The following is a 21,308-nucleotide window of genomic DNA, read 5'->3' on the forward strand; positions in this document are numbered from 1 at the left end:
AGGAGCAGCCTGGCCACGGAGGCCTGGCCCTGTCTCACGTGGCTCAGGCCGATCCCTCCCCCAACTTTCAAGTCTCCCTGCAACGTGACAGCACTCGGCTTCCCTGTCGCTGGAGGAGGGTATTTTTAGGCTTGAACCCGCCTCGTGAACAGACAAGTTATCAATAGCAGCAGTAAAGGGCTTTTTCTTGTTCTTGTTCTTTTTTATTTTTTCCCGTGTCTTTGGGACCTGAACAGTCTGCACCCATTAAATTCTGCCAGAAGATGGAAAGGAGGAAGGTGTTCCTCTTATAAACTTTTTACCCCGCAGCATCCTCCCTGCGGGGGCTTTGCCAGCCAGCTCCGTCTGACCCCATCTGACTCAGCCCCGCTCCCTACCTCTGTCTGTTGTATCGAGTTCATCTGCCTGGTGACAGGTGACAGTGACGCTGTCCCAGCAGAGGGCGAGGCTGGGCTCAGATGGGATGGAAGTGGGGTGGGAGGCCCTGATTTCCACTATGCAGCCCTGACTTCCGGGCTCCATCTAGCAGCCCAGAGTTTATGAACACACACTGCATCCCCAGCACCAGGCTGTGTAGCTTTGATGGCACCACCTCAGCTGAACCCCAGCACCCAGGAAGAGTGGGGAGAAGGGGACACTGAGGAGTCTGGGCCTGCTGTCTCAGCCTCCATGGCTGCTCCCTAGCATTTCTGGAGCACAGAGCTCCCCAGGAGAGCAGATCTCAGAGAGCCCCGTCTAAGCAGAGCCAACAGCCACCCATGCCGTGCTTCCTGGAGCACTTGGCACTGCGTGGCCCCGAGCAGACCCAGTGTGTCCAATCCAGAACGCTTTCTCCACGAAGTTTCCTGCAGGACGCCGAGTGGCCTCTTACCGTGCTGGGGGGATATTTGAGCCAACTTGGCTGCCTGCCCTTCAAGATGACAGCTCCATATCCGAGAAAGCCCAGAATAAGACTCCCACAAAACCCCAGTGTGCTTCTCAGGCGTGTGACCCAGCCCACAGTGTCCAGGCTGGCGGCACCCGTCGGGAACCAAGGCCCTGTCTTGCTGCGTCACTTGCTTCCATACTCAGCGCCGCCTCATGGCCCAGAATAGCTGCCCACGCTCTCGCAGTCACACGCAAATCTGACCAGAAGGAAAAAGCCACAGAGTGAGGGCAGAAGTGCTATTCCGTCCAATGAGTCATCTCGCTTTGTGGCTCTGTCCCTAAAGGTTCACCAGGTTCCTCAGCGCATGTCTCCCGGACAGAGCTTCCTCCTTTGTGGCTTTTGGCAGGACGGCAGCATTGTAGCCAAGCTAGGGCTACGTAGGGTGCTGACGGGATTATGGGTGGCCCTGTGTCAGAAGGCCCCTCCTGCTGGCCTTACTCACGGGGGACCCTGAGACCACTAAGCCCAGCGACCAAGTCTGTCCACAGCCCTGGGTCTTACTAGAGCCAGAAGCGTGGACACCCCCGAAGTGGATCGCGTGTGCCCCGCATTAGTCAGAGGTGGGCTCAGGATGCTGCTCCAAAAGAGAGGGCAGCGCTGGGCATGAGGCAGATGCTCGGCCCACTGTCCCCAGCACACTTGCCCGACTGACCTGTCCCCCACCTCTTCTGTGCCCAGTGGGCCGCGTTTTCCCTCTTCCCAGCTGTTGCCTGGCAGGAAGTGACTTCCACTTCCTGTCCCCATTCCTGCAGTGAGCTGTGGCTGGCCCTGCCCTGGACTCTGGGCAGAGCACAGGCCCTGCGGGACCATTGGGCAGGTTCTGGTTCCCCCCTCTCCACACTTCCCAGAGACCCACGTGGGGCGGGAAGGGTGTGTGCACATCCGTGTGTGCGGGGGCCTGGCGGGCTGGCGGCAGCCGGAGCAGAGACAGCTGGCTGGATTGGATTTAGCTCCCTGGAGCCAAGTGCGTTGGCCAGAGCCACTGGCTGGGCCTCAGTGCCAGGGAAGCCGTCACACTGGGGTGGGAGGGATGGTGTCTAAACACGCCTGGGGAGCCAAGACGGGAGCGGAGATGGCTCTGGGCTCTTCCCCGGAATAGTCTGGGCCAGTGGACATCCATCCATGGGCCTGCATGTATGGGCCATGGGGCAGAGCTGGGGTAAGACACAACAAGGCATTTGGGGTCCTTCTGGAGCCCGGAACGCTCCCTGCCTCTTCCTGGGAGAGGAACTCGGGTGTGGAGGAGGACAGGGCTGAGCCGATGGTGCTCATCGTGGGCCCCAGCAGTCCCACCTGCCTGCCCCAAAGCTCAGGGTGGAGAGGTGACCCTCCAGCAGCAAGGCTCAGAACCTGGGGCCTCGAAACAAGCAGGTACACAAGCTGTGTCATGAGTGGGACCCAAGCTCAGTCCCCGTCTTCTGCAAATTCTTAAGGCTCTCAGGCCAAGGGACCCATGCTTTTGGTCTCACAGTAGGCACTGAAAAGTGCGTCCGTCCCTCAAAGGAGGGTCTGGGGGAGGACATGGACCCACAGCTGCTGCAGCCAGCCAGGTGACCGTGCCCTCAGGCACATGACGGACCAGGTAGGGCTTATTCTGTGGGGGCGGGGAGGGGGGATGTGAGGGCCTCTAAGGGGCTCCTGCCCACGCTGTGCCAGCACTGCCCTGGTGAGGGAGGCAGGAAGAGGCGGCTACCCCAGAGACCTCGGGCCGTCCTCCCCAGAGCCCAGCTGCAGACAGAGCCAGCTCGGCGCCTCTGCCTTCCTGCTCCCCTCAGGAGTCACGTGGCCTCCTGAGCTTCTAGCCAAGCTACACAGAGGAGGTGCTCAGTAAAAGCCCCTGGCACTCACAGGCCTGGGGTGCAGGTCGGACTGGGCAGCCTGCCGGGAGTCGGGACAGAGCCTGGAGTCCGCATGGACTGGGCCCTCCCATTTGTTCCTGGAGGTCTTGGCCACAGCCCAGGGCTCTCTGTGTCTCATGGCTCTGGGGCGGTGAGGGATATGACAGCTTCAGGAGATACAGGGAGTGAGCACCTATGCTCCACAGCACCCACCCTGTTCTCTAACAACGACCAGGAGGGCTTGCCACCTGCAGGCTGACCACACCTTTGGCCTCAGACTGATACATAACTGATTCCTAGAGTAATGAGCTGGGTTGAGGATGTAGGGACCAGGCCCTTCATCTACCCCATGGCTGTGAATTGAAGCCTGAGAGCAGGGTTGAGCCCAGGCTGGGGAGACATAGCTTCGAGCATCCTAGGGACATATGCATATATATATAGAGAGAGAGAGCATCATGCCAGCCAGTAGGCTTCTGGATCCAGCCATGCCTGAAGGAGGTACCACTGTAGGCAGGCTCTCAGAAGTATACTGTGGTTTCCATCCTAATAGATGAAGAGCCCTGGCTAATATGCCCGCCTTTCCACATGTGGGGCAAGTGGCCACTTGTCAAGCCAGGTCTTTGGGTTTCCTCCGCTCTGCTCCCCATCATGGCACCCCAGGTGGGATCACCCCTCAGGATGGCACACAGGGGATTTTTTTCAACACAGACTCCAAGGAGTCCCCATGTGCACTGCAGGAGCCCTGGACACCTGCTCATGCAGCGTTGCGACACTGTATGGGTGGGAAACTGGGCCCGGAAGGAGGCGTCGGGCCTCACAGTGACTCACATTAACCACCATTCGGCTTTTCCAGCTCTGCTGGGATCTCAGGTGGGCACGTCTGGGAGAGGAGAGAGGGCAGTGCCAGGAAGAGGGGTGCTAGGGTGAGGCTGCCAGCAGTGTTGGGGGCAGCAGGCCTATGTGAAGCTGGGCAGGGGGACACAATGAACAGTGAGCACTTTGGGGACATAAGCGCTCTTCCCCAGGGCTGCAGGGAGGAGCCAGGTGACCTCAGCAGAAGATGGGTCCTGCTCCAGCTTTGGGGGCCGGGGCTCCCCCGGCCAACACTTTGTGCGAACCTCCATTGTCCCAGCTGGAGGCAGAAAGCACTAAGGTCACTCTGGGGGTCCCGAGGAAATCTTCAGGAGCCTCGCAGGCCAGGCTTCCCAACTGTGAGAGGCGCTGCTCTCTGCCCGCTGCCCCCTCAGCCCTGGGGTCCGCAGCAGCTCCTGTTTCCTGGCCACGCTTGTGCACGTGTGCTTGTGCCGTATGAGGAATGTGACAGGGTCAGGTGACCGGGTCTGCTAGGCGGGGAGGGGCTCTCACTGAGCCCTCCCAGGACTCACACAGGGGGGGAGGACACTTCTGTCCCAGAGGGAGGAGCCGGGGTTAGCCTCCTCCTGGTGCCCAGTCCTGTGTCACCAAACACACCCTCAGATGCTCGAATCTGCCCACTCCCCCGGGAGCACCCCAGGCTCACCCTACCTCCCAGGCCTCGTCCTCACTAACAGGGTCTGCCCGCCCAGCACTGAGCGCCGAGGCTCATTTGTTATTTCCCTGACAGGCGCCGGTTCTCCAGGGAGCCACTCTGTGTCCCAGGGGACGCTGGGTGTAAACAGAGAGCTCCTCCAGGGTGGGGCCAGGCAGTCCCTGCCAGCAGGAACAGCTTGGAGGAGCCAACTGGATGCTTCGAGGTGGGGAGACCTCCACAGGGGCTGGGGGACCCCACATTTGCACTGGGCCTGTGAGTACACACACACATTCACACACATCCAGGGCGGGATCCCCAAGACTGGCACAAGTTGGGGGGAACTGAGGAGCCCTGAGGTTCAGAGAGGGTCCTATGGGGAGGTCCCAGGAGGGCAGTAGCACACGGGTGGGGGTGGTACAGAAGGGGTCACCGGCTTGGAGTCCCTCCCACTCCTCAGGCAGCCTCTGCCCCAACTTGGTGATGCCCTTGTGGCCCTTGGACCTGACCTTAGTCCTCAAGGCCTCCTCCAGGGAGCACTGGCCCTGCCCACATACACACACTACCCATGCAGAGGAGATGCTGACCTGGGGGCCTCAGGAAGCAACCAGACTGCTCCGCCCAGTTCCCCAGACACTCGGGGGGCCTCGGGCCTCCAAGCCTTGACAGTGCTGACCCTCGGGCTCTCTGGATACCCAGACCCCAGGTCCAGGCAGTTTTCTGGGGTCCGTGGCTCAGCCCAGGGACTGGGGTAACCCTGCCTCTTGTGCTGGGAACAGGCTACAGGCGCCTTCCTGGGACGGGAGCCTCCCAGGCCGGCCTCCCCAGACCTGGGGCTCCCCCCGGGCTGCACTGCCGCTCTCTGCGCTGCCCTGTCCCACACTGTCTCCCAGGCCGGCCTGCCCAGACCTGGGTGCCCTCCGGGCCGCACTGCCGCTCTCTGCGCTGCCCTGTCCCACACTGTCTTGCTTTGCCTCCCACTCCATGCCGCACCTGAAGACCACCACTGTCCCAGCCAGCCCACCGAGGCCCATCATGCCGTGTGTGCTCTCTGTGGCCAGACTGTGCCCTGTGGCTCTTCAGCTCCTTGGGAGAATGGGGACAGGGCAGCTGCACAGAATCAGGCACCCGGCCACCGTCCTGCCCACTCCACCCTTCCTCCATCTTCCCTGGCCACTGCGGGGCTCAGGTGATGCTGTGCACCCTGCCGTCAGCCCGCCCACCTGACTGCAGGAGCCAGGCCAATGTGGGTGACTCCGGGCTTCTCTCAGCAGCTCCCTGGCCCTCCTGGAGGTGAAGAAGGCTCTGACAGGGTCCTACAGAGAGGGTCCTACAGAGAGTGCTGGACACTCGGTGTCCGGAAGGAAGCAAACAGGGAAAGGTGAATGGCAGGGGGGCAGCTGGATGCAGCCGTGTCTGACGCTGGTCATGCTGGACTCATCAGGCCTGGGTGACAAAAACCCTTATTTCCCCCAAGGCTTTCCTGAGCTGGCTTCTGTGACTTGCTGACAACCAGCAGCATCTCTGTCTCTAGATTTCCTGTCCCCCCACCCCTTCCAACACCTGCGCCTTGGACCTGATTCTGCCTGGTCCCCAAAACGGAAAGAGCAAGACCCAGCTCTTTTTCCAAACTGGTGGACTCAGATACCATTTTTATCACGCCCAGGCCCTGAGCTCATCAGGATGCGCGGAGCTGGCTCAGAATGTCACGGGTGGGGGAGGAATGAACAGGGAAATCTGCATTCCTATATCCAAATGAGCTCCTGCTGAGAGAGAACAAACAGCAGTTTCTCTGAGAGATGGCCTGGCGCAGGACCCAGACCCTGACCAGGGCCTTGGCTGTCCCCAGCAGGACAGCTGGCCCTCGAGGCCCCGAGCCCTCATCATTTCTCATTAGTGAGCCATGTCCTGAACAGCAGGAGCGGAGCTCCGTACACAGCGACACTGGGCTCACCCTTGGTCCAAGGCAGAAAGGTCTTCTTGAGCCCAGCAAGAGAAGCTGGGGTAGAGCTGCTACCCGGGACAGCACCGGTACACAGCCAGCGGCCAGCTGGCTTTGCCACCCCAGGCTCTAGCTGCCCTTCCCCCACTGCTCTGGAAGGCCAAGGCTCCATTCCAACACACTTAGAGCACGGAGTTACCATGCTCCCGTCCTGCCCTCTCCACCCTTCCTCTATCTTCCCTGGCCACTGTGGGACTCAGGTGATGCTGTGCACCCTGCCATCAGCCAGCCCACATGACTGCAGGAGCCAGGCCAATGTGGGTGACTCTGGGCTTTTCTCAAAGTCTGGGGCCAGCTCGCATCTTCCATGTCAACACTGTCTTCTGAAGTCACCCTGTAGGTCTTGGGGGCCTATCTGCACACCTGCTGCTGTACCAGGGGAGCTGCACCCGTGCATTCATAGAAACACCAAGAAGGGAGTATCATGGTGCCCAAGAGGGCTCCTGACCTCCACACCTGCTCCCCCAAACCTCTGTGCAGCAGGAGGTCCGCCCTCTCCTTCTGGCCAGAGCCACTCACCATCAGCCTTCCGGGCTGCTGAGCCTTGGGTCCAAGGCTCTCAAAACGCTTCTGAGGGAAGCCCTTCCTGTGTCCCCAGTGAGGACTTGTAACCCCGCCGAGCCCATAGCGGCCTGCTGCAGAACGATCATGGAGAAGGTGTCGAGTGGGCCACACCTGTCACCACTCCTGGCTCCTCAATCCCTGTCCCTCTCTTGTTGGAGACGTGGTGCCATGCAGAGGTCTCTGATTCAAATCCGAATCCTGCAGGACAGCCCAACTGTGCTTATGGGAGATCAGTCCCATGAGGCCAGTGGCTCCTGGGAGGTGTGGCCAGCAATGCAGCCCAGGTTTCTGGGTCTCAGGTTTTCTTTGCTGGGAAGAGGGCCCCCTGGCTGGATGTCACATCTGCGGATCAGAACTCCATGAGCTCCTGCATTGTGGTGCAGGCTTTGTCAGTAAGTGGGACAAACCCAAACCCGGTCAGGTACACAGAGGGGATCCTGTGAGGACCAGGACAGCTGGCGCCCAATGTGTCCTCCTTTCAGACGGTGCCTTTGGCAGCTTGGAGCTGGTCTGTGCTGGTGTCTGACATTCAGAAGTAGAAGCAGCAGCAGACTCAGCCTGTGGCAGTCTGTGCTCCTGAGCCCACATGCAGCCTCGGTGTGGCCACTGTGCCTGTGTGCATCATTACCCCATGGTGGCAGATGCATTCTGGAGGGTGACACAAAACCTATCACAGCCATACACCAGGCCAGTGCCAGCGGCTCAGATCACCATCTCCAGGCCTTTTTTTCTCAGAGCCCTGACCCACTTGCCAGGATGCGGATCGCTGCTCCTGAAGTCATGGCTACTCCTACCTGGCCACCTACCTTTTCCTCCACAACGTGCACAGCCCAGAGAGCCACTCAAGACAACCTCGGGGCAGAGTGCCGTGTGGGACTCACTGCATTCATGTTCACCACCTAGGCTGAATCAGGCTCAGCCAAGGCCCTGGGTGTGGACACTGCCAGCCTGGTATGCTCACCACCTCGAAGACCTCCACCTGAGGGCTGGACCAGGCTTGTGGTGGCTGAGACACTGCGCTGCAGGAGCCCAGGCAGGCGCCTTGCAGTTCTAAACAAGGACTCCTGCCCACTCTTGCGCCGCCTCGGGGCTAACAAGGTCGTGCATATAAGTGCTGGCAAAGAGTCTGGACAATAGGGGGCGCCCAGCACCAGCAGCGGCTGTCATCAGACCTTAAGGTGACTTGGTTCCTGTTGGCCTCCATTGACAGAAGATCTCAAGGGTCAGAAAAGTTTGGTAACTCACCGTGATATTACAGGGTTGGACCCTCGGCGCCAGGATCTGAGGTGAATCCACCTCCACTGCCCGCCGGGTGCCCTTAGGGGAAGGGCTGAGCTCTTGCGTGCTGTTCCCACCCTGCCACAGGCTGTGAATCCCCAGAACAACTGTACAGTGATGTGCACTGGGCTGTTCCTACCCAGCTGCTGGGGCAGAGACCCCCAGGGAAGTGCCTATGCCCACGTGGCCTGGCCCCAGCTTGCTCTATGGATGGGTGGTAGACAAGGAGATTCTTGGACATCTGGACATCTGTGGATGAAAGGGAAGGAGAAATGCTACCCAGACCCCCTCCAGGCCTTTGTTCTTGGGGTATCAAAGTTCCAGGCTCCATTGCCACCCGTGAGTTTCCACAGTGATGATCACCAGAACAGATGTGGCCAGTCTGACAGACTTCGTGGACTCTCGTTTACTTGGCTCCTCAGCTCTAGACAGGCAGTGATTCCCAGTGCACGGTGGGGAAACTGAGGCTGGTGAGTGAGAACTAGCATCCTCTTCTTAGCCTCCAGCCTCCCCATCTCCGGGGACCCCAGGGACACACACAGCATGTCTGGCTGGAGCTGGCCTTGGGGGTGGTGGGAGAAGAGGGCATGGTGGCACCTGCTCAGCAGGATGGGGACGGTGAGCCCTGCCCCCGCCGGGTCAAAGGAAGGCTTGCACAGCCCTGTCATGGGGCCCAGCAGCCCCGCTGGCCACTCCAGGGAATGTCCCACCTCGTCACTAAGTATGTGCCTAAACCCAGTGCAGTCCCTGCTCACAGTGCAAGTTGGGGTGTCGCGGGGTGGGGGAAACTGAGGAGCTGCCCAGAAGACATCTGAGGGGGCTTCCGGGAAGAGGGCAGCGGAATCAGTCCCTCCCCTAGAGCAGACTCCTGGAGGCTGTGCGCAGTGGGCCGGTGGAGCCTTGGGTCTGGGGCCTCGTCTCTGTGACCAGCCCCCCGCACAGTGAGCAGAGAGGCTCCTTGACCCATGCCCCAAAGTTTCCAAGCACAGCGTGGGCTGGAGCGAGGCGCAAATCACCACAAGCTGCTGTCAGGACGGAGCCCCTGCGCGCGCCTGGGGTCCTTCTGCAGCCCCTCCCCCAGCAGCCTGCCCCACCCCCTCATGGGCTCATTTTCGTCTTCTTTGAGGCATCCACGGATGTGCGCCGCTGGCAACCGAGCAGAGTCGCTGCTTCCCTCTCCCTCGGGCACTGTTCCCTGTCTGCTGTCTGATGTCTGACTGTTTTCGGGTCCCAGCCTGTCGCTGTTTCCCTGGCTGTAGGTTTATGGGTGTCTGAGCGTGGGCATGTCTGTCTGTCTGCACTGAGCCTCACCAGATAACCCTGTCCTTGACCCTGAGTATCCAAGCACGTGTGGCGAGGGCGGGGGGGGGCGCGCCCTCCCGCTGGCGCTCCTCCCCCGCCCCCTCCCGCGCCGCGCCAGCGGCGCTAACGCAGCCGCTGCCGCCCTGGCTGCGCCCCTAGCGCAGTGACCTCGCCTGTCCGCTGCAGCGGTGACCCGCCCACCGCACTGTCCAGCCGCGGGATCCGAGGCCCCTCTCCAAGATTCTTGCTGCTCCTCCCTACACCTGGAGCCTGCTGTGCCCCGGGTGGGCTTGCTCTGATCCCTGCTGGGTCTGCTCGGCCGCGTCTTCCCTTATGTAACTCCACATCTGTGTGTATCTTGCAGGTCACCCTGGACGCTGCTCTAGGCCCTGCCCACGGGAAGACTGAGACCCAGGGTCCCGTGCATAGGAGGCCGAGCCCTCGGTCAGACGACTCTCTCAGAGACCCCCTGTCTACCCCTTCTCCTGGGGAGGTTTCTTCCTCCAGAAACCCACTTCCCAGAAGCAGGAAGTGAGGAGGAGAGCCGCGAGCAAGTCCCCCAACGGGTGCAGGCGTTTTCCCCATCCTCCACCCCAGATCCACACAGGAGCCCGGGCTTCTAACGCCGGCCACGTAGGGGCCACCGGGGCCAAGACATTAGGAAGGCAGAGCAGCCCAGAGGCGGATATCAGACCCCCCAGTTGCCACTGATATCAGACCCCCGCTCCGCGGCCCGGCCGTGCCCGGACCGCGTACCCCGCCAGCCGCGTGCGCACCCAGGTTGGGGCTCCAGCCGGCCCGGCGGGCACGCGGCGCTGTCCATGGTGCTGCCCGCGCCGGGCGGGGCGGGGGCGGGGCGGGGGCGGGGCGAGGGCGCCAGCCAATGGCGGGGGCTCTGTGCCGGGCGCGGGGCTCTGGGCGCGGGGGGCGGCGGGCTGGGCTTGGGCGCACTCCGTGGCGCGCTGCGCTCCGGGTGCACGGACGAGCCGGCCGTGGCCGGGACTCCGACTCCGCTTCAGCTTCTCTGCTCTGCAGCGGTCTCGCCTCCCGCCCTGTTCGTCTCGGATTCCGACCCCAGCCTCCTGGCTCCGACCCCTGCCCCGCGGACCATGCACGGGGCGCCCCCCGGAAAACCGGGCTGGGCCGATTGCCGGCAAAGACGAGGTTCCCGGGCCGGGGCTCCACCCGGACGCCCAGCTTGCAGCCGGCGCCCTGTTCCGCGCCCCGGCGCCGCGTGAGCCTGCGGGGCCATGGAGCGCGCGCCGCCCGACGGGCTGGTGAACGCGTCGGGGGCGCTGGCGGGAGAGGCGGCGGCGGCTGCGGGCGGGGCGCGCAGCTTCTCCGCCGCCTGGACCGCGGTGCTGGCCGCGCTCATGGCGCTGCTCATCGTGGCCACGGTGCTAGGCAACGCGCTGGTCATGCTCGCCTTCGTGGCCGACTCGAGCCTCCGCACCCAGAACAACTTCTTTCTGCTCAACCTCGCCATCTCCGACTTCCTCGTGGGTAAAGCCCCCAGACCCCGCCCGCTGCCCGAGCCCGGGGGAGCTGAGCCCACCGGACCATCCGAGCTTGGAGGCCCGGGGAGCTGGGGCAGCACACAGACCTCCGGGGCCCGGGCTGGGGAAGGGGCATCAGAGCCTTCGGGGCAGTGGGCGCGGGCGAAGTTGCCCGCCTCTCAGGCCAGACAGGGGCTGCGGAGAGACCTCCCTAGGAAGGGCCTTGAGCCGGCGGGTGCTCGGCGCAGCGCAAGGCGCAGCGGCCGCGGGTGCAGCGCCGGCTTCTGCGCCGTAGCCAAACAAAGGCTGCGGTGGGCTCAGGACATGCGGAGGGTGCTGCGGGGAGGCTAGGGAGGTTGGTGGAGAGGACAGCGAAGGGGGTTTTGGAGCCGTGTTGGGGAAGGGGACCGCGGGGAAGGCGGGGGTGGGGTGTGGGCGATGCTCCAGGAGCGTGCGCTCACGTGTCCATGCGCTGCTGCCGGCTGGAGGGCGGGGGGCGGGGCGCGCAGAGGGGGCCGGAGCGCCAGACACCTGTTGGGGCTGCCAGATGCTTCTCCCAGACGCTGCAAGGCAGTTTTGGCTGTGGGAGTGTTTGGCGGGGGCTGGGGCCAAGAGCCCTTTAAGCCAAGAAAAAAAAAAAAGCTTTTTCAATTTTTGAACTGAGGATGGAGCTGTCCACAGCCAGGGTAGGGTCTAATCCAGCGTGGGAGCTGAGGAGAAAGGAGGTGCCCTTCCTTTTTCCTCTTGGGGGCTCCAAGGACCAGACAGAAGTCCAGGGGTCTCTGCACCTGATCCGATCCCCTCGCCTGCTCCCAGTCCAGGGGCTCAGTGGGTCTGGGAGCTGCAGCCTGGGGGACAAGAGAATAAGATAAGAGATACCAGCCACAGGCAGTGCCCGCCCTGGGAATCCCAGGCCTGCTGGGTCTGATCCCAAGCGCCTGTCACCCGTGGTTTCATCGCACCCCTCCTCTCGCTCAGGGGCCTTCTGCATCCCACTGTATGTGCCCTATGTGCTGACTGGCCGCTGGACCTTCGGCCGGGGCCTCTGCAAGCTGTGGCTGGTGGTGGACTACCTGCTGTGCACCTCTTCGGTCTTCAATATTGTGCTTATCAGCTATGACCGCTTCCTGTCTGTCACCAGAGCGGTGAGTCCTGGGCTGCAAGTACTGAGTCTCACTCCTTGGGCGTGATCCCTGCTGGCCTCAGACCTGACTTGTGGGCACTACTTGGCCATGTGCCCACTCAGAGGCCACTGGCTGGTCCTGGCATGGATAAAAGCAGGGGTCTGCCCAGGAATCAGCTGCTCCTGAGGAAGGGGGTCACTGAGCAGCCTCGGGCCTGGGGTGGGCCCAAAGTGCCCAGAGCTGAGAGGGGGTCTGTGTCCCTTCCTTGAGCTGCACAAGAGCTATAGGAGGACAGGTTGCTGCCCTTGGCTTTGCCCGTTCTCCTCAGTGGGAAGTTAGCCTGGACCTGCCCAGTTGAGTAGAAACTGTGTGGATGCCAGCGTGAGGCGGGGCCACGGCACTGCACCCCTCCTCAGCCCTGACCGCGCAGGCCTGATCAGAGGAGCAGGCTTCTTTGAGCCTAGAAAGATTGAGGAGCAGAATACAAAAGGAACAATCCTGAGGTCCTCCAGAGTCCCTCCGGTCCTCCCTGAGCCACCAGGGAAATGGAGCGGTCTTAAATAAGCTAATGTCCCAATACGCCCACAACACGGCACCGTAGATCCACGGATAGCTGTCGCTCTGGTCACTGCTCCTGTGTCCCCAAGATAAAGGCCATCGGGCCAAGTGATGGCGAGTTACAGGTCCTCCTCACTTTCTCTGGATTTCCCCCAACACCCCCAGCTGGATCTTTGGCCCTCCTGCCCCCCTGCCCCCTGCTGGTGGTTGCTCTTTGGATTTAGAGGTTGGAGACTCTCAGCAAGGACTTACTGGCCCACCCTCTCTGCCTGTACCTTCCAGATGCACAATTTGGATGCTGGGTTACTGCGTGTGTGTGCGTGCGTGTGCATGTGCGTGCGGTTTGTTGTGGGCCAGCACATGGCTTCGTTCCTGCATCTCCAGCTCCCAGGGGCAGGAGCACCTGCGCGGGGGCGGAGTTGGACCTACCTTCTGCACAGCTGGCCATCCAGCTTGGCTCAGGCTTCTGCAAGATGCCGCACATCAGAATCAGTTGTGCTTGGCTCTGGGAGGTGGCTGATTCTAAGTCTGGCACCAGGGAGATGGGCCAAAGATGGGGCACTGGGAGAGCTCACTGGTGGTGGGGTTGGCAAGGAAGCAAGGTCTGGCTTAACTGTGGCCAGACAGCAGCCAGCCAGGATTCACCGGGAGGCCTCTGCCCACTCCCTGGGAGAGCAGAGAACAAGGAACAGCGCTGCAGGCCAGGGGCCCTCTGGCGTGACCTCCCTCCTGCCTGCGTGTCCCACTGCAGGTGTCCTACCGGGCCCAGCAGGGCGACACGCGGCGGGCGGTGCGGAAGATGGTGCTGGTGTGGGTGCTGGCCTTCCTGCTGTACGGGCCCGCCATCCTGAGCTGGGAGTACCTGTCCGGGGGCAGCTCTATCCCCGAAGGCCACTGCTATGCTGAGTTCTTCTACAACTGGTACTTCCTCATCACAGCCTCCACCCTGGAGTTCTTCACGCCCTTCCTCAGCGTCACGTTCTTCAATCTCAGCATCTACCTGAACATCCAGCGGCGCACCCGCCTTCGCCTAGACGGAGGAGCCCGTGAGGCTGGCCCAGACCCCCTGCCAGAGGCCCAGTCCTCCCCGCCCCAACCACCCCCCGGCTGCTGGGGCTGCTGGCCGAAAGGGCAAGGGGAGTCCATGCCACTGCACAGGTACGGGGTGGGCGAGGCCGGCCCTGGCGCTGAGGCTGGAGAGGCAGCCCTCGGGGGTGGCAGCGGCGCGGCAGCCTCACCTACCTCCAGCTCCGGCAGCTCCTCGAGGGGCACGGAGAGGCCACGCTCCCTCAAGAGGGGCTCCAAGCCCTCCGCATCCTCGGCATCTCTGGAGAAGCGCATGAAGATGGTTTCCCAGAGCATCACTCAGCGCTTCCGCCTGTCACGGGACAAGAAGGTGGCCAAGTCGTTGGCCATCATTGTGAGCATCTTTGGGCTCTGCTGGGCCCCATACACCCTGCTGATGATCATCCGAGCGGCCTGCCATGGCCACTGTGTCCCTGACTACTGGTACGAGACATCCTTCTGGCTTCTGTGGGCTAACTCGGCTGTCAACCCTGTCCTCTACCCGCTGTGCCACTACAGCTTCCGCCGAGCCTTCACCAAGCTGCTCTGCCCACAGAAGCTCAAGGTCCAGCCCCACGGCTCTCTGGAGCAGTGCTGGAAGTGAGCACGGCCGCCCCACGGCCCCCAGGTGTGAGCTGCACGTTGCCTGTGGCCCACCCTGGATGCCACGGCAGCTGCTCTTTGACCATTCGGCCTGCATCTCGGGCAGCCTGGTGGGCTGACTGGGGCCCTCGCTAGCTGAACTGCAGTGTGGGTGGTGGGCTGTGCCTCTCAGACCCGGCTTCTATCCCAGAGGGACAACCCACGAGTCCCAGGCATGTTGTCCACCCCCACGGACAGTGCAGTGCCCAGTGGTGTCCATCTTTTGCACACTTAGTGGTTGGTGTTCTCACAGTTGTTGTGTGCTCCAGGCTCCCGACCCGGCAGTGTGCTTCTGCACGTGCGCACACCCGTGCACCTCCATGGCTCCAACGAGCCCGGACGCTGCTGTCGCTGCTGCCTGTAACTTGCTTAAGCCCAGGGCCCAGCTTTATCCCTCTTCCCTCCGACTCACTGCCCCACCAAGTGCCAAGTGCCCAGGAATCTTGGGGCCGTTTCCCACTCTTCCATTCTGAGTGTTCTCAGGAAGACAAAGAAGAAGAAAACACGTCTGTGAGTCTGATGTTCCTTGGGTGTTTAATCAAGAGAGACAAAATTGCTGAGGTGCTCAGGGCTGGATTGGCAGGTGTGGGCTCCCACGCCCTCCTCCCTCTGTGCTGCGGCTTCTCGTTGAGCTGTGCCAGCTGCTTCTGCCCGCCCTGCCCCCTGGCTTGGGACAGTGGGGTGGTCCTACTGGCCGTTCCTGAGCGTGGCCAGAGCCATACGATGCCTGCTCAGATGGCCCAGCCTGTCCCACCAGCCCCATCGCTTGGGCGCTATTGGGTAGGAAGGGACCTGGCCGTGTCTCAGGCTGCTGAGCCTTGCACAGGGGCTGTCAGCGGGAGATCAGGTGAGGGAATGCCCCGGAACACTTTGCCATGTCCTGTACACCCACCGCAGGTGCTCCGCATGCTCCGCTGCTGCCCTTGCCAACGTGAAGTCACAATAAAGTGTATTTTTTTTTTTTTTTGGTACCGGAAATTGAATTCAGGACCTTGTGCTTGCTGGGCAGGCACTGTGTCACCAAGCTATATCCATGCCTAAAGTGTATGTTTTTATCAGTGCTGATTCCAGAGTGCTTTGTGGCGGTGAGAGTCAAAGACCCCCAAGAGGCAGACAAGAGGCACAGAAGGCTCGGTAGAAGAAAGGCTGTGGCCACCATCCTGGTGCTTAACCTCAGTGAGAGACTAGTGCCCCTATCGGGCCGGAGCCTGGGACACCCCCCATCAGCCTGAAGAATGAAGCCTAAGACCCCCGCCCCAGTACAGCCAGGCCACCCTAGGCGGGAGCTGTGTCCCCACTCACAGCCTTCCCTGGGGAGCGGGGCTGCGTGCCAGTGAGACCTGGGGTGCAGGGGTGGTCTTGGCCTTGTCTCACACACTGGGGGGGCCTGGGAAGGGGCGGCAAAGGGGCTGTGGTGACCAAGTGGGCTTCACAGCTTGAGGGGGTACCCGGCCGGGAGGGGTGAGCCTGCAGCAGGTGGCATCTTTCCTAGAGGAGATGCCCAAGACAGAGGCCCAGAGGTGACCCTGAAGGTGCAAGGTAGGAGGAGGACAAGCAGCGGGATCATGGGTGCTGTCCTCCTGAGCCAGTTCAGCCCAGAGCTGTCTGGTGGTGAAAGGCTGTCTCAGGCTGGCAACCTGGCGCTGGGAAGCGGACAAGCTGGGAGCCTCGACCCTCTGACCCGGATCCCCGCCTGACCTCACTCTGCCGGGCTCCCATTTTCCTTCCCTACCACCTCATGGCCACTGTCCCCAAGATGAGCAGTACCCCTCAGGCAGAACTTGCGCTCTGATCCTCAGCCCACAGAAACCTTCCTTCTCCAGACTCCCTCGCACCCCACAGCTGCACCTGCACTTCCATTCTTTAAGCTCCCTGGAAAACTCCCCCAGATTTCAAGTGGACCCTTGCCCGCTCCCCTCCCTGGCTCTGTTCCTCTCCTGGATTCCAGACCTGCCACCCTCGGGTAAAGGCAGGAGCTTCTCCTTGGCAGAAGCCACGCGAGCCCCCTTCTGTAGTGACCAGAGGGAGGGGGCTCTGAGGACACTGTGTCCAGGGCTGGACCCTGTCCTGAGTGGCTGGGAGCAGGGGGGGCGGGGAGCCTCTGCCCTGTCTCCGGAGGCTCCGTGCCCCTCCCCCTCCCCAGGCTTTCTGCCCTGCGCAGCCTGCTTGGCCCCCGGTGCCCGTCTGTCCTGCAGCCAGAGCTGTCTGGGAAAGGACAATAACGGTTCTCTGCAGCAGTGGGCGCCTCCACACAACAGCACAGCCAGAGCCCTGGCTGCCCCTCTGCCTGGCCCTGCTAAATGGCTACAAATTGGAGGATAAAAGCACAGGCTTTCAAGCAATTTTGCCTTCAATCTCTGGAAACTGCTGCTCCTGGAGCTTCAGTGTGGGGACAGAGGAGGAGAGAAGAAAGACACAGAGCCTATTGGGTCCAAGTGGGCAGCAAACACACACACAGAGGGGCCACCCGCGGGCCCTGCAAGCCAGCGCTGGAGGAGACAGAGCTGCTGCCCGGGTCCCCAGCTCTGCTCTTGTTTACTGTGTGCCTGCTTGTGTACCGGGAATGGCAGGAGGGAGACCGCGCAGCTGTGGTCCTGGAGCCTCGGAGAGCTGACAGAGGAGCCAACCTGGAGCAGCAGGCAGGACACAGCAGGCCGAGGGCAGGCAACGGGGCCCCGCTGGGTCCCCCTCACAGGACCCTCGGGGCTGCATGTATGGGCACTTTGCCTACCCTGGCACTGGCTCTGAGGCTGACTCCCAGGGACAAGTTCTGGACATCTGCCGTGTCAGGGTCCTTCCCAGCCCAGGGTGGAGTCCCAGACTCCCCACTGGCAGGCCTGTCCCCTGCTTCTGCAAAAGGCCGAAGGATGGAGCCAGAGGTCTGAGCAGCAGGGAGGGAGCTCCCAGCGCCACCACCTCTGCACTGCCCGACCTTGTTGCCAGGTGTGTAGGTGCAGTGAGCCTCCTGCTGACCGTTATTGGCACTCCGCATTGGCCTTGGCACAGCCTAGGCCCCTGTGTCCTTTCAGGGACCCTGAGGGGCAGTTACGCCCTCCATTCTGCGCTGAGAGCCAGGCCAGGCGGGAGTTGTCCCCACATCGCACCCACGGGGCCGGCAGGAGCCAGCGCCCGATGCCAAGCCTGACTCCAAGGCCCAAGCTCTCTCCGCTCCATCCTCCTTAGCACGGACTGTGTGCCGGGTACCATGGGGTGCGGGTGGGCAAGCTGGTCCCCTCTGCAGGCCATATCTTCCTGGGCACAGGGCCCAAGGCCCTGTCTCTGTGTGCATGGTGCTAGGGAGGGGTGTCCCCGGGATGGGGAGCCAAGCAGGGCACCCAGAAGAGTCTCCAGGAGCTCTGTGGATCTGAACCTGCAGCACCAAGGGGCGCCCACTGTGCATCCCCTGGAAACCAACGGGGACGTGGCAGGGTGGCAAAGGCGTCACACAACCCAGCTGTCCTGGTCACAGGAAGTGTGCTGGGAAGGGAAACTGAGGCCAGGCTGGAGCTTGCCCCAGCCCGGCCAGCCAGTCTGCAGCCTGGCCGTGAGGCTCAAGCACTTTGAGGGGGTGTCTGGCACCTCACCTCTTCCTCCCAGTGGGTCTCGGGGACCAGGCAGTGGCTGCTGGGCCCCAGCTCCTTCCTCACAGGACAGGCCAAGCCTTGCCAGCCGAGGGGACGGCCAGGCCCAGCGCCCCAGCTCTCCTGCCCACGCAGGAAGTGGCCCTCCCGCACTGCCCAAGTCCTTCACTGTTGGCAGTGCTTGTGCCTGCCGCCAGCCCAGCAGCCGCACCTGCTAACCTGTCATTAGGGCTCGGGTCCCGGCTCTCCACGGGTGGAGACAGAAAGCTGGTGGGGCTGCCCAGACCTGGAGCGTCTCCTCCTCCACAGCCTCTCCTCCCTCTCCGGGGTGTGGGCGTGAGCGTGAGGCCTGAGGCAGCTGGACAGGAAGTTCTGTATGAACAGGAGGACTCCAGGCTGAGACCTTGAGCAGGCTGGCAAGGTTCCCCACCTGGGCCCCTCCAACAGTTCTCCCTCACTGGGGCCTGGGGAGGACAGAGGGACATCTTGTTCCCGCTCTCTAGGCTTTGGGGGACCTCAGTGATCCATGCTGGGGTGGAGACATCAGGGTCTGCGGACCCTACAGAAGTCAAGGTCAAGGGTCAGAGGTCAAGCTCCAGAAGCACCTGAGTCTCCTCTTGTGGACACACAGGGTCAGGGAAGGGGAAGTGCCCTGGCTGAGAGGCGTCCCTCCCCGCCTGCCTGGGAAGGAGGTGGGCACCTCGTCCCGAGGAAGGTGTTTAGCCTGCAGTGCCGAAGGCGGCTGAGGTCAGGACACCATGGTCCAGCCTCCATCCCTCCCCCGTGTCCCCCTCTCCCTCCCTCCATCCTTCCGTCTCTCTTTCTTTTCTGTCCTTTTTTTATGTGTGTTGAGTGTGCATGTGTGGTACTGGGGATTGAACCCAGGCCCTCTGCATGGAACCACACCTCCAGCCCTCTTTTATACCCTTCACTTTGCTAAACTGCCCGGGCTGGGCTCTAACTTTTGACCCTCTGGCTCAACGTCCACGGTGCTGGGATTACAAGTGGGGACTGCCAAACCCAAATGGCCCTTTCTTACCCCATCTGGTCCTCAGGATAGTGTGCACTATGATTCTCATTGTATACATGAGGAGACTCGGGCACAGAGAGGCTGAGGAGTTGTTCCACGTCTTACAGCTAATGACAGCCTGCGCTGGGCTGCCTCCTTCTGGCACCACTTCCCAGCGGCCCCGCCCTGGAGCCACCTTCTTGTTCCTCTCCTAAGCGCAGTGTGCCGGGCCTGCCTCAGAAGGCCCCCTTTTTCTGGGGATACCCATCTCCCCTCACGGCAGCAGGCTCAGGGCCGCCTGGACTAAGAGGATAGGTTGTGGTCCCAGCAGTCAGTGTCCAAGGTGTTCCAGGTGCATGACGTGACCCCAGCAGCCAGCTGCAGTCCTGGGACTGCAGCCAGGCCAGGGAAAGGCCAGTAGTGTCCAGCTGCAGAGGCTGACCCAGGGCCTCCGTGCTGTCTTCAGCAGGGCCACCCCATGGAGGGGTGAGGTTAGGGTTAGGGATCTGGCCTGGCCCTGGGCCCAGGGACTTTCAGTGGGAGCTGCTGGGCAGAGGTGTCCTAGGGAGCCTTGCTGCCCCACAGCTGGGCGGGGTCGGGATCAGCAGAGGCTGAGCTGGGCAGTGGGTGTCTCCTTTCCCAATCCCTGCTTCCTGGCTGGCTGCCAGCATAGAAAACTCTTCACTTCTGCCCCTGGGGGCACGGCCCTGCCCAACCAAAAAGGGATGCAGCCCTCAGGACTCAAGCTTTGTTCTGGCCTTGGGTGTATGTCTCAGATGACCCCCAGGCCCTGTGACCCTGGAGAGCCCTGTCCCACCCATGCTGGGGTGGCTAAAGTGCGTGTGCAAAAAAGCACCACAGGCGAGGACCACACATGCGCCCCACATTGCTGCAGTGTGTGCTCTTGTAGTCCCCATGGCACCGATGAGGGAGCCAACAGGGGGCTGCAGCGCAGACAGAGCTCACCCTGCCCCGTGCCAACCCTCGCAGTGTGGAAATAGCTCAGCCACGGGGCTGAGCAGCTTCCCGGGCCACAACTGGCCCTGCCCCCTGGGGGACCCAGTGGAAGGTGGGTGACTCAGGCTCTGAAGAAAGCCTCACATCTATGGGCTCCCACTGCTATTTTGCTGATTTCCCCGAGGTGCCAACCAGAACAGGGCCCTGGAAGTCCAGGCCCTGCCCCACAAGGTGAGGCCCCAGGCCACGTGCAGGAGGCCACCTGGTCCTCTGTGCGTGGGCTCTTGGGCTTTCCTCGACAGCAGCCCAGTGAATTTAACAGTGGCCCCGCTCCAGACAACTGTCACAGCTCACTGGGAAAGTGGCGGTGTCTGGGCAGGGGAGTCCTTATCGAACTGCAGCCCTAGAGCTGAGAGGGACATGTCCCCCCAGCCTCCTGCCCAAGGTATGTATGCTACTCCCGGACGTCCGTGTGTTCACACAGCCTGGGACGCTTGACGCCTCAACAAACACTGGCAGAGGTGCCAGGTGGGCATGGCACCAGCCTAGCAAACAGTGCCAGGCAGGGGACAGAGCCCGGGCACGGCACTGCAGCCTGGTCCTTCCATGGTGCACAAGGGCACCGTGAGAGACTGCGGACGTGCATGCTGGGGCCAGGACAGTTGTGGCCCTCGGGTGCCCTCCCGGGTTTCTGCCAGTGGAGCCCAGGGCAGAGCTGTGGGGAGTTGCAGGTGATGGCAGCATCCAGCATAGCTCTGCTCTGCCCACTCAGTCCTGACCCAGGAGTGCACGTGGTCCTGCTATGTGTTTAGCTCTAAACTGTTTTTATGGTGGTGAAATATACACAAGACAAAACTTGTCATTTACTCATTTTTCAATATTGGGAATTTAACCTAGGGCCTTCTCACTGAACTACATCCCCAGCCCTTTAAAAACATTTTTTTTTTCTTTTTTTTTTTTGTGGCACCAACGATTGAACTCACAACCTTGCTCTTGCCAGGCAGGTACTGGTGCTGAGGAGCTAAATCCCTGGCCCCTAAAAAAAATTTTTTTTGAGATGAAGTCTCACTAAGTTGCCCAGGCTGGGCTTTTATTTGGAGCCCTTCTGCCTCAGCCTCCCTGGATTAGGCACATGCCATCATGCTCAGCTCCACTAAGCTATTTTTAGGTGAACAGCTCAGTGGCACGAGGCCACAGCCACCGTTTTGCTCCTGTCACCTCTGCCCAGGGGGAGCACTTTCCTCTTCCTTTCAGAGTTTGTTGAGGGTGGAGGCGTACACCTCTGATCCCAGCACTTGGAAGGCTGAGGCAGGAGAATGGCTGCAAGTTCAAGGCCAGCCTGGGCTGCCTAGTGAGTTCAAGGCTAGCCTGAACTATGTAGGGAAACTGTCTCAAAAAGAGGGACTTGTCCCTCCACTCAACACTGAATTGTGGTTTCCTTAGCATTTTTCTTTTTG

General features: G+C 61.7%; 1 protein-coding gene across 2 annotated transcripts; it reads left to right on the forward strand.

Annotated features, from left to right (window-relative positions):
* Positions 1–10,340: 10,340 nt before the first annotated feature.
* Hrh3 (histamine receptor H3) lies at positions 10,341–15,267 on the forward strand. 2 transcript variants are annotated; one of them, XM_063247900.1, is made up of 3 exons: positions 10,341–10,918; positions 11,894–12,060; positions 13,349–15,267. In XM_063247900.1, the coding sequence occupies exon 3, from the start codon at positions 13,397–13,399 to the stop codon at positions 14,264–14,266; it is 870 nt and encodes a 289-aa protein (XP_063103970.1). In that variant the 5' UTR covers positions 10,341–10,918; positions 11,894–12,060; positions 13,349–13,396; the 3' UTR covers positions 14,267–15,267.
* The last annotated feature ends 6,041 nt before the right edge of the window (positions 15,268–21,308 follow it).

Source organism: Cavia porcellus, unplaced genomic scaffold, assembly GCF_034190915.1.
Source record: "Cavia porcellus strain 051 isolate PalLab524CR breed Dunkin Hartley unplaced genomic scaffold, mCavPor4.1 scaffold_5, whole genome shotgun sequence".
In the NCBI taxonomy this organism is placed as follows: Eukaryota; Metazoa; Chordata; class Mammalia; order Rodentia; family Caviidae; genus Cavia; species Cavia porcellus.

Coding starts and splice junctions, on each gene's coding strand:
- Hrh3 (XM_063247900.1), top strand. CDS start 13,397: ATGGTGCTGGTGTGGGTGCTGGCCTTCCTGCTGTACGGGCCCGCCATC.